The sequence below is a fragment of the Natrix helvetica genome (assembly GCF_964273705.1).
Source record: "Natrix helvetica genome assembly, chromosome: 3".
Classification (NCBI taxonomy): domain Eukaryota; kingdom Metazoa; phylum Chordata; class Lepidosauria; order Squamata; family Natricidae; genus Natrix; species Natrix helvetica.
In genome coordinates this window covers 141,114,973-141,127,830 of record NC_138549.1, presented here as the reverse complement: position 1 = coordinate 141,127,830, position 12,858 = coordinate 141,114,973, and the positions used below count along the sequence as shown (strand labels likewise).

The 12,858-nt window shown below is 38.6% G+C and overlaps 1 protein-coding gene across 7 annotated transcripts in view; it reads right to left on the bottom strand.

Annotated features, from left to right (window-relative positions):
* PHF20 (PHD finger protein 20) overlaps positions 1–12,858 on the bottom strand; it is a 47,006-nt gene that overhangs the window by 5,883 nt on the left and 28,265 nt on the right. For 5 of the 7 annotated variants that reach the window (XM_081946352.1, XM_081946353.1, XM_081946355.1 and 2 more), the window contains 8 exons: positions 12,270–12,437; positions 11,846–12,121; positions 10,755–10,853; positions 9,720–9,884; positions 3,455–3,627; positions 2,852–2,987; positions 1,728–1,923; positions 175–574 (listed from right to left, as the gene is read on the bottom strand). In XM_081946352.1, coding sequence (XP_081802478.1) covers positions 175–574; positions 1,728–1,923; positions 2,852–2,987; positions 3,455–3,627; positions 9,720–9,884; positions 10,755–10,853; positions 11,846–12,121; positions 12,270–12,437 — 1,613 coding nt within the window. The remainder of the gene's footprint in view (positions 1–174; positions 575–1,727; positions 1,924–2,851; positions 2,988–3,454; positions 3,628–9,719; positions 9,885–10,754; positions 10,854–11,845; positions 12,122–12,269; positions 12,438–12,858) is intronic. The other 2 variants (XM_081946354.1, XM_081946358.1) reach the window with 1 other exon arrangement.

Sequence of the window (12,858 nt, the reverse complement as noted above, 5' to 3'; positions counted from 1 at the left end):
CTCTCTCTCTTCCGTCCTTCTTTTCCCTTCCTTCCTCTTTCTCTCTGTGTCTATCTCTCAACACTATTCCTTAGCTACATGAACCCAACTAATGTAATCATCATCACAATAGCATAGGAATTCCAAATTTCCATCTGTAATGTTAAAATCTAGAAAGGGTTCAGTAAAACATACCTTAGAATAGTTATGTTTTGATTCATTTTCCAACTTGCATATTTCTCTATCCAGTTCCCATCCTAATCTCTCCACTACAGCATCATCTCCATTTTCTCTTATCCTATTAACATCATCATCAATGTCCGAACTTCTGGTTTCTACAACAAGTCTCTGTTCTATAGCAGGATAGTAAGCTCGAGGTTTTTGGTAACAATGCTCACTAGTGATATAAGATTCCTCTACAAAGGGAATGGTTGGAGGTTTCTCAACTGTTCCATTAAAAGTTCTATAACTTGTAGTCTCCTCTTTGCAATTGTTTTCTTCAATGTGAATGAGTCTAGCGGTAGGAGATTTTTCTTCTATCTTGAGATGCTTCCAAGGCTGACACCAAAGTTTCAAGTCAGGATGTTCCTTACTTCTGTTAAAAAGATAAATGCGTGGAAATTACACTGAAAACTTTTACTAGAATTCAGCTTATAACTTTTATCTTCTAAACTCATCTGAAATAGCTGGAAACTAGCCAATGTGAACCTTCTATCAGATTTCAGAGAAGTCATGATAGTGTTAGTGCTTGGCATGTGCATTTCTTACTATTTATCAGCACTATTAAACAGCATAAGTAAAACAGGTAAAAGCAGCATCTGATATAAATGAACCTATCTGAATTTAATGTTAGTACTTCAAAACATAGTTCTTCGGTGATTTTATTGATATGTTCAATAAAAGCAGATTCTTAAAAATCATATAAGTATTTAGAACACTCTAAAATGGAAGACAAATCTTCATAATGGCTTCAAAGAATGTGTTATGTACAAATTCAAGCATGTGTTCCAGTTATTCCCAAATTATGTGCCACAGAATATTCCTCAAAGGCTCCTATAAATGGTAAGAAGAAAAGCTACCGCATGAATTATTATTTCAAACATCCCTTTAATGATTAGTGATTCCTACCTCAGTTATTTCACATAAATATAGCCATCTACAAATGTTGCAAATGAAGTTTCATTTGGCAGTGGTAAAGAGGAGGAGCAGATGGGGGGAGACATATTAAAATGCAGGGAACCCTACTATCTTGCTATTTCGTATCAGTATTATTTGATCTCTTATAAAAACAAATCATTAACCATCTAAAGTTTGATTAATCAGAACGATTGTTGATTCCACTTATGGCCTGAAGTTAGCTTCTTCCAAGTAGTTTGGGTTTGGGTGTAGATGGTGTATTTTTCTACTGATAGAAAAATGAAAGGTGAAAGGTATCCAAAGTCAAGTTGGACCATAACAGGGAAGTGCTGTAAAAATGGTTTAATACACAGGTGTCAAACTTGCAGCATCATGTAACTTTTTTCCCTTCGCGGACCTGGGGTGGGCATGGCCTGGGCGTGACGCATCTGGCCTGTGGGCTGCCAGTTTGACACCCCTTAATATTATCCTGGACCAACCTGATAAGCATACCAATATCTAAATGTTAGGTTATACAATAGCTTTATGAAATTCAATTGTATTTAATTCTTTGAATTATATCATTATAATTTAATATAATTTAAATTTAAATACATCCAAATATAGCTTACTGCAAAATGCTCATCTTCAACTGAAGTCCATGTAGCACTTCTATCACTTTTTGCACATCGCCAAGAAGCTGGTGTGTAGCTACTATTTTCTTAGCATTTTGATGGGAATAGTTTTCTCCCAAAAATGCTAAACCATGCATGTGGCCATTGCATAACCATTCCTTTTCATACCAATACTTCAAACTGGATCGCTTGCCTACAGCAACAACATGGAAGTAAATTAAAAATAAAAGCAAGTATATGCTCATTATTAGCTATATTCTAATCTTCCACTATTTTCACTTTTAAAATAAACAGCAAAAATTTGCATATTGATTTGGCATATAAAGTTAACCTCCAAATCTGAAAAAACCTCTAATAATAAAACCTATAGCAAACTACATTTTAATTATAACCTTTTGAATATATTAGTAAAAGAATAGTAAAAGTGTGAGTTTAAAACTATTTTAATTAAAGAAAGCACAATAATATCAATGGTATTATTCCCCCTCACCCAGACGATGATTTCTAATCCTGTTATCTCTTACAGAACTGAAAGTACTTCTAATCAAGTTTCAGGCACAAACAGGAAAACATTAGAAATAATATACAAATCCTTTAAAATTGAATGGTTTTTTTTTTATTCTGTTGTATAATGTTGCATAAAAATTTGTGAAGACTTTTGAATTTTCAATATTTTTGCATACAAGTCCAAAACTAGAAAGAGAATCTAATTACATCAATAAGTAAAAAATTACACTTATTTATTTATTGAAGAAAATGTATGGAGAACAGATCACATTTTAGATAACTTTTATGCAGAAATATTAAATATTCAACAAGGATGAGCCTATGTTGGTAGTAGCAGCTTCCCTCTTGCCAGGACTATGGTGGGAGACTCAAGCAGCTGGCTAAATTCAATTTTTACTAATTAAACAAATTTCAACTTAAAGAACAATATTAATGGTATGTACATTCAGAATCAGTAAATTTCACAAATTATTAAATATATTATATAGTGTAGCATATTCACTATATTGGTTATTATGGTAAATTTAATAATTTGCTATCAAATACTTGAAAAATTAAGGTATGCTGAAAAAAAGCAGTACAATAATACATAAAATAATGTAATTATTACATACTATTAGAAGACTCTGCAACCTTAGAAATCTTTGTACCTGGAGGATCTTGACAAACATAACACGTATATTTCTCAGGTACATTTTCTTCCAATAAACCCATACAAACTCCATGCTGCCAACAGAGACATTCTTCGCACTGTTAAATATAAGGCAGAATTAGATCAAACACAATTTGCTATTTCATAAGCTAAACAAGAGATTTAGACTATTTCAAATTCTCTCTATAACATTGGGGCAAGTCAAAGTATGGTCATTCAGGGTGTTTCTAGACCATGCTCCATTCTATTGTTACCGTCTCTGAAGCAACAATTATCAGATAATTTAGGTTGTAGATAGTAAAAACTATTGCAGTGATTCACTTAACAACTGGGCAAAAAAGTTGTAAAATTCATTTAATAACTGTCTTGCTCAGCAAGAAAAAAATGGGAACAGCTTTTTCTCTTGTGTCTCAAGGTCATTCTGTCTAGCCATTACAAAATCGTACTTATCAAGAAGTCTTGCCAATTAGTTATCCAGGAAGAGTTTCAATAATCTTATGATTGCTATTTGCATTTCTTTGGGGACTGGCAATTTCTTGTTATACTCTCATCTTCTCCAATGTACCTGAATCATAAAGTCATTTTCTTCCTCTACTTCACAAATGCAGCGAACGATTTCAAAGTCATTATCATCTTCAAGATCTTCATCAGGATTGGTTGTTACATCAATATCTCTACTGCAGTCATCATCACTCCAAAACAAACTTTCTGTAGATGATTCACTCAGCGTATCATCCTCTGTGTGCAAACATTGAATTTGAATGAATCCAACAGATTGTGGATGGTTTATAAATTATTGCCTGCTACTCAATAGGTATTAGCAATATTTTCATACATTTTGATTTGCATACATGTGGAGAGCTGATGAATTGATAATTAACAACAGAAAGACATTGTTACAACACAATCACAGATAAAGAACCATTCATTTCAGCAAAGGAATCCAATATAGACATGTATTTATTTAGTGGATTTATTTGGCTATTCCTCTCACATATATGACTCTGAATGGCTAACAGTATTAAAAATAATTAAAACATATATAAAATACAATTTTGCAGGCTAACTCTGTCCACAGCCAGGAGTTTGATCCTCACCACCAGCTCAAGGTGGATTCAGCCTTCCACCCTTCCGAGGTCGGTAAAATGAGGACCCAGATTGCTGGGGACAATATGCTGACATTTGTAAACTGCTCAGAGAGTGCTGGAAAGCATTATAGAATGATATGTAAGTCTAAATCTTATTGCTATTGCTAATTCAAGCTGAAGTCATTTATGGCTAAAGACCAAGTTACCTAGGGACTGTCTCTCTTTCCAATTGTTAACTGGCAGGCCCAAGGGACCCTTTTCTAATGGGGCCCACCCTCTGGAATATAATGTTCCCTGCAGTTAGATTGACAGTGTCCACATTGGCCTTATTAAGGCGCCAAACGTGATTGTGTGCCTGAGCTTGGGCTCCTGGATGAAGACAGAGCTTTTTTCTCAGGCATTTGGCTAAGATCAAGTACAATATCTATGCTGTGAATTTTATATTTCTAACCAGTATACTGCCACGGCCGCTTGAACCCAGAAGCACACTGGCAGCCAATGCAGGTCCCTAAAAATAGGCCCAGCTAGCTGCCTGCAATTCTGCACCAGCTGCAGCTTCCAAATTATCTTAAAGAGCAGCCCCAAGGCACATTGCAACAATCCAATCTAGGAGTCACTAGGGCATAGTCATGTCATGTTTGGAAGAGAGAACTAATCGTAAGAGTCAGAAGGAGGAGAAACCCTACTTTTACTGAGTAGTTTTACAGAAGAGTGTAAACTACTTCATAATGTAGTTTGGTTACATTAGATATTTTATGATTTTACAAAAGGTATTACATTAGGTAAAACCTGAATAATTATCTGTCGACATTATCATTATACATTTTAATCGGAGTCCCATTAGTCCCCATGCACTGCAGTAGATTTAGGGATCTTATGCAGACCCTAGCGCATGTATTTCATTAATAGAAATTAGAATTCATAACTAGATTGGCATACAAAGACAGCATGGGAGAGAAAAATGTTCACCTTATTCCACAGTGCTTTTTGGTATAATATGAGTTTGGCAAAACCAGTGGTGGGTTCCTGCCGGATCGCACCGGATCGCGCGCTCCCTTTCAGCGCTAAACCCGGAAGTACGGTCTTGCCCCGCCCCTGGTGACGGGACGACGCTTGCCTGCGCTCCACCAGCTCGGCTGGGAACGGAGACGTTTCTCTGCTCAGCAATGTCTTCAGTGGAGCGGTGGCAGCCTGGCAGGCTGAGCCTGCATCCCTTTCAGGCACTCCGCTCCGCTGAAGAAACGTCTCCGTTCCCAGCCGAGCTGGTGGAGCGCAGGCAAGCGTCGTCCCGTCGCCAGGGGCGGGGCAAGACCGTACTTCCGGGTTTAGCGCCAAAAGGGAGCGCGCGATCCGGTGCGATCCGGCAGGAACCCACCACTGGGCAAAACATAATACCAGCTGCTTTGGGGATATACCGTATTTTTCGCCTTATAAGACACACTTTTTTACTCCAAAAAAGAGGGTAAAAATCTGAGTGCGTCTTGTAAGCCGAATGTAGCCACTGGGTCATCTGAAAATGGGGCAGGCAAAGAGGGGGCTGCAGAGATCATGATGGCTGGAAAGGAGAGAGGTTTCGCTTTCAGAGCTCCCGCTCGGCTGGGCTCCCAAGAGGGCTTAGGTGGTGGTGGCGGTGGCAGCGGCTCCTCACATTGCTGGGGCGCTGCTTTAAGCTGCCCTCCTCCTGCAAATGAAAGGTGCCTCAAGGCTTTGGCTCCTGAGATCGGTGCGCTGCCATCCAAAATGCTGGTACCACGATCACTGCAGCGCCCGCTTTACCTGCCGCTTCTCGGGCAGTTCCAGGCAGCAGAGATCGTAGTAATAGCATTTTGGATGGCAGCGCACCATCTCAGGAGCCAAAGCCTTTGAATCAAGTTTGATTGTGTCCCATCTAGCGTTCTCCACCCCCACCCCCAAATCTCTCCGGATCCGGAGAGATTTCGGGGTGGGGGTGGAGAACGCTAGATGGGACACAATCAAATCGAAGCCTTTGAATCAAGTTTGATTGTGTCCCATCTAGCGTTCTCCACCCCCACCCTCAAATCTCTCCGGATCCGGAGAGATTTGGGGGTGGGGGTGGAGAACGCTAGATGGGACACAATCAAATCGAAGCCTTTGAATCAAGTTTGATTGTGTCCCATCTAGCGTTCTCCACCCCCACCCCAAAATCTCTCCGGATCCGGAGAGATTTGGGGGTGGGGGTGGAGAACGCTAGGTGGGACACAATCAAACTTCATTCAAAGGCTTTCGCTCCTGAGATCGAAGGAGGGAGGGAGAAAGGAAGGATAGGAGGATAGGGAAAGAAGAAAGAAGGCAAGCAGGCAGGAAGGAGGCAGAAGGAAGGAAGGAGGGAGGGAGAAAGGAAGGATAGGAGGATAGGGTAAGAGGAAAGAAGGCAGGCAGGCAGAAGGGAGGGAGGTGCAAGGAAGGAAGGAAGCATAGATAAGCAGGAGGGAAAGAAGGCAGGCAGGCAGGAGGAAAGAGGAAGGAGGGAACTGGAAGGGAGGCAGGAAGGAAGGGAAGGAGGAAGGGAGGGTGGAAGGAAGGATAGACAAGAGGGAAAGAGGAAAGAAAGCATCTGAATGTACTAAACACGAGTCTTCAGGGAAAAGATGGATACATTGTGAAAACTCAGCTGTCAGTTGATCTTAATGTTATGAAATGAAAAGTATGCCATTTGCAATTAACTTGGCATAAAATAATTCATTTGCATTTAATTGTTATTGTTCAAAGAATGTTCGGAAAAATGTTCGGCCCTCCAGCATGTTCACTTCATCCAATCTGGCCCTCTTTGAAAAAAGTTTGGACACCCCTGTGTTACATGGTTGACATAAAATTGTTCTTAAACTGCTGTTAACTTTATACAGTTGATATAAAATATTTTACTATAGTATTTGGTTCAGAATCTTTTTTTTCTAGATTTTCCTCCTTTAAAATTGGGTGCGTCTTATATTCCGGAGCGTCTTATAGGGCGAAAAATACGGTAATATGGGTTTGTTCTCAGTACAATGAACTCCTAGCTCTCAAAGTTTATCAGTTCCTTTGAAAACAAAGTAGCTGAGTCAGCATGAGCCAGTAAGATTTATAGGTGATATCTTCCAGTTGTACATTTTAGAAAGAGCTGGCATAGTCATACTCTGTTCTGTATCATGGATGCAGTTGTAGAGGTGGTCAACAGTATTAAGTATCTGGGGGTGCAGATAACTAACAATCTGAATTGGTCTCTCCACACATCATCCTTAGTGAAGTGTGCAAACCAGCGCCTGCATTTCCTGCATCAGATGAGGAGAGCACATCTTTCTCCTGCTGCCCTGGTTACTTTTTACAGAGGCACAATTGAGAGCATTTTAACAAACTGCATCAGTTTGGTTTGGTGACAGCAGTGCCTCAGACAGAAAGTCCATACAGAGAGTGTAGGACAGCCGAGAAAATTATAGGAAGCTTGCTTCCTGTTAATTCAGGATACTGCTTATAAGCGCTATGTGGGGACAACTCGGGAGTAAGGCTTGGAGGTGATTGGCCTCTCCCATAGGACATAAAGGAAGAGCACATGAACCTTTGCAGGAAGCAACTTGGTTCATGCTGGTCAGTTTACCTTCTGAAGCTCTGTTTTGACTATTTGCTCTGTGTGGCCTTGCCAAGCTAATTGCCAATTAAATCTCTGGCAGAGTTTCAAGGAAGATAAAAGTGGGTGCTTATCAGCCTTATCCCAAAGGACTTTGGCAGCCTACTGTAGGACTCTTTCCAACTATTTGGGACTCATTACGGGCTGTGAATGAACATAATTCACAGCCTTTGAAGCCTAGATCAGAACAAGCTCAAAGCATTGTTGGAGATCACACATACTCGCTTTACAATCTTTTTCAGTTGCTCTCCTCTGGGAGGACATTTCAAAGTATTTCTAGCAGGACTATCAAATTATGTGACAGCTTTGTTCCCTATGCTATCTGTCTGGTAAACTCACAAGATTCGCTTTTCTTGCCATGTACATGTACAGTAAATCACAGGAGTGAGCACACACCTTTCACATTTTGTAATTTGGACATTATCACAGGGTGTACTCACTTTTGCTGCCAGCAGTTTAGACATTAATGGCTGGGTTTTGTGTTATTTTGAGGGGACAGCATATATACACTGTTATACAAGCTGTACACTCACTACTTTACATTGCAGCCAAGTGTCATTTCTTCAGTGTTGTCACATGAAAAAATATACTTAAATATTTACAAAATGTGAGGGGGTGTACTCACTTCTGTGATATACTGTATACATCTGGACTGTGTTGTTTCTCATATAATATATGTGGGTATATGCATAATTTTGTATTTATTTATTTGGTAATATTTATATAGTGTATATTGGAGGTGGTGACCCTTTGAGAGCTGTATGCAATGAAATTTCATTTTAATGTATACTGATTGTGTACATTCAAAGTGACAATACAATACAATAGCAGAGTTGGAAGGGAACTTGGAGGTCTTCTAGTCCAACCCCGCCTAGCAGGAAACCCGATAGACAAATGGCTATAAAGTTATTCTAAATCTAAGTTTTCATCCCATTTCAATGATACATCCCTTGCTCTCGGGGCATATATGAGATTTGGAGAATCATATTATTTCAAAGATAAAGGATATACTCTTGTTGGAGGACTCACATCTCAGATGATAAATGCCCATTCTTTTGTACTAATATTTCTCTTAGGGAGCATACAAGGTTTTTGACTGCAGGCTATTGACTCATTGGAATTATATGAGATGAGTTTCTATTGGCAGTACAAAGTGGTGATACACCTGTCAAGTGTGAAGGCTATAGATGCCATGGACCATATAAATTAATTGCTGGGGAGAAAACAGCAGTCATGATCCACACTGGTAATTTTGAGAAATATAGCTAGGAAGTCCTGGGTGTCAAATTTAGGTTACTAGGTAGCAAACTAAAGTCTATTACTGTCAACAAAACTAAAATTTAAGCTACTAGGCAGCAAACTACACAGTCTATGATTGTCAAAATAATGTTCACTGTGCAAGCTAGGCTGGTAGAGCTTAGTGTTTATGTCATGAAAACCCAGTTTACATTGGGTTAAAAGCAAGAACCCTTCAAACATGAACTGCAAGAGAACAATGGTGGCAAGGGCAGGTCTCCATCTTCCTGTTTGTGAACAGTAAGAAAGCATCAATTAGCCATTGTGAGAAACAAACTGCTGGGCTAAGATGGGCCTCGGCCTGAGACAGCAGGGCTATTCTTACATCCATACGTTTTACAAGCAATGCTTCTTGCTGAATAATAGGCTCTAAATTTGCAGAGATGTTTTGTCAGAAAGATTTAAAATTTCTTCTAAAATGAGGTAGTGGGGCAAGAAGCATAAAAGTTGTGAAACGTAAGGACCAACTGTACAGCCCAAATTTGCGCTTGAATCCTGAAAATATCACCCCCAAAATTTGGTCCTGGAAATGCCATGTCACCTTTTTCCTTAAGTGCAGACTTCCAAGTTTAAGAAATTTGCATATCCGATTTAAATAATTCAAAATTACGCAGAAGAATAGAAATAACTACAAAAAAAGGTATGTCTGTGTTAAATATCTGAGATATACTAATTTGCAATTGAAATGTCATAATTTAAAAGCTATCAACACTCAATCATAAACAGCAAGCCTATGAAAAAAATTCCCCATTATCATTAATATTCGGAATTATTTTTTATTTTTTTTAGTTAAAACCATCATAAAAATGCAAAAGCAGTCTTACCTGTGATTTTTAATTTCTGTTTACGATGCCCAGTATCAGAGCTATGTATTTGTGTACTCAAATGCATACAAGATCGATTTGTAGAATTATATCTTGTTGTAATGGCCGACCTTGGAGAAGAAAGATCTTGGGAAAAGTCAACATTTTCTTCACTCCCTGAATGTTCTGGAAAGTTTAATTAAGTGTTATTATCCAGAACTGAATATTACAGAAAATGAATGAAAACACTAATATTACAATTTATTGATTTAAACAATATTTTTTATTATTAAATTTATATGCTGCCCATCTTGCCTAGAGTAAAAGTAGCAATAATCTTATAACCAAGTAAGAGTAACAAGATAGAACATTACAATAAATATTAACATTAAAATTGACTTAATTAAGAAAGATGGCAAAGAAGGAAGGAAGCAAGATGCACATGTCAGAGGTGGAGTTTTATCGCAGTTCATTAACCACATAGATAACCCACATACTGCAAGAAACAGCTATAAAATATGCAGGCTATACCTGCATTTAAAATAGCCATAAAATAGGTAGGCTATAGCTAGTATTTCATGGTGATATCTCTAATAAGCAGGCAATGACAACTATTGTAAATAACTATATTTAAAAGCTTTACATCTGTCCACATTTTTGTTCAACTTTCAATATTATTAATAATAATCTCCTTCAGTTACCATAGCTATGGAGATGGATCATAACTATGCCTTCTAATCTTCCCAGAGGTATTCCGCTGGTAAGAACCCATTTGGGATGTTAATTGCCCACTTCTGCATTAAGAGGCAAGCTCTTCTCACAGAAGAAAAATCTGACCAGCAGGTAAACCAGGAGAGATCTTCAGATTCTTTTCCGTAATTAATTGTTTCTGTGGCTCACAAGGTTTTTTTAATGAAAAAACAACTGATGTAGGCATGTCTATTTTATTGGCTTCAACATATTAGGTTTTAGATATATTGTCTCTCAAATGATACAAACTGCCTAAGAAAATTAAAAGGCATCCCTCTCAGTAGCAATTTTCCGTTAAAATATTACCTGTTTTTATTTTCTTTTTCTTCTTCTTCTTTTTCTTTGATTTTGATCTTCCAAAGTCTCTGGGTTTCTTTTCTTTGTTTTTATCCTTTTCTTTAGCAGCTTTAAAAAAATAAGATACATTATTGTTTTCTCCTTTATAGTTTAGAACAGGGGTCCCCAATCTGTGGGTCATGGCCTTTGCAACTGGGCCCCAAAGGTTCTCTCTTGTGAGTGGAGCTGCGCATGTGCCAGCCCGCCACTCGCGTGACCCGGTTTCGCTTCTCCCCCCCACCCCAGCCAAGCTGCCTGCTCCCCATGCTCCAAAAGCGGAGCAGTGAGAGCAGAAGCTGAGTGGGACAAGCACATCCTGCTCAGTTTTGCTGACTCATTGAGGCTGCCTGCACAGGACACCATGAAGGAGCACAAGACCATGACCCCAAAGGATTCTCTTTTCCATACAAATGGATGAAAGGCTTGGGGGAGCAATCTTGCACTCCTTCAAGCCTTCTGTCCCTTTGCAAAAGCTTTTGGCATGGAGAAGCCTGCATGAACCAAGACTGTGCTCCAAAGGCTTCTCTTCTCTCTTGAGTGGAGCTGCTCATGCACTTGTCAGCCTGCCGCTCACATGACCTTGTTCTCCTCCACCCCTCCCCAGGAAGGCTGCCAAGGTGCAAAGGTTAGGGAGCACTGGTTTAGAAGCATTAGGTTTTTACTCAGGTAAACTTCAGATATGATGAAAGTGAATGGTGGTCAGTAGGCTCTTCAAATGTAATGTTTAGTCACCATTTCAGCATTATTTGCCATCTCTCTTTTTATGTCTCCGTTTCTCCCAGACTTCCTCTATTCAGCTTTGTAAATTTACGACTGTATCTATAAAGTCACTCAACATCAAATAATTTCAAAACAACAACGGTGATCATCCTAATTTCATATATGTGAATATTTCTGCATAATTAACATGTTAATCGTGTGAAATTAATATGTTTGTGTTATTTAAGTACTAAATTGAAGAAAAACAGGAAAAACTTTAAAAATACTGGCCTTTAAAGCAACCCAAGTGATCTGCTTCAAAGTAATTACATGTATTTTTAAAAGAAAATAATACTACTTACATAAGCAACCAGATGTGGTCCGCCTTCTGGTACAACCTTCCTGACTAGCCTTTTCAGAAGCCAAGGAACCTCTTGTTTGAATATTTCTTGTTGCAGGATTTTGTTGTGGTTCTGGCGATTTCTCAATCCCATGGAAATACTTCATATGATAATGCAGCAGTTTAGCCTTTCGAAACGATTTGGAACAGTCTAAGAACTTGCATCGAAATTTAGGTTCATGTTCGATTGTAGCTTTGGAAGCAGTAAAACCATCAATTCTCTTAGAAGAACTGCTTCCTATAAAAACAACATATTAATAGTTTTTAAATCCTACATTAAATTATAAGATGCATTTAAGATATTAAAAGCATGCAGGGTAAGAGACTGGCATTACACCACCCTAGCCCCATCAAAATTCAGGGTGCACTTTCCCCCTCAAATTAACCTGTAACAGATGTGACAGAAGTCTCTTGCAAACGGGGTGAGGAGGAAGATTCAGCTATGTTCTCTTCCTTTAAACTGCTATCATTTATTGAAGCCTGAGATACTTCTGAAGGTGGAGAAGACTCTTCAGTAATCTTTTGGTCAGATTTAGCACAAGCCTCTAAAAGATCTAAAAGATAAAACAGGAGAATAAGCTTAATCTATTGAGGATTACACAATATTATAGAAGGAATTTTTGAGCAACTATAAAAAAGTAACTTAATTGCATGCTTGCACTGAGTGTGCAGTTTAAAATTAGAATTTCAGAAGTAGAATTATTTCAAACTAAGAAACAATAAAATCCAAGCTAGCATGAAGATAATTTTTATCCTCCAAGTACTTTAGTTTCAAAAGGTTTTCCTCAAACATTTAAATTCTCCCTCCCTTGCCTATTAACTTGTCTCAGTGCTACAATCTGCATTAAAATAATGCTGCTCCATTTACAGTACAATAGCAGAGTTGGAAGGGACCTTGGAGGTCTTCTAGTTCAACCCCCTGCCTAGGCAGGAAACCCTATACCATTCCAGACAAATGGCTATCCAACATCTTCT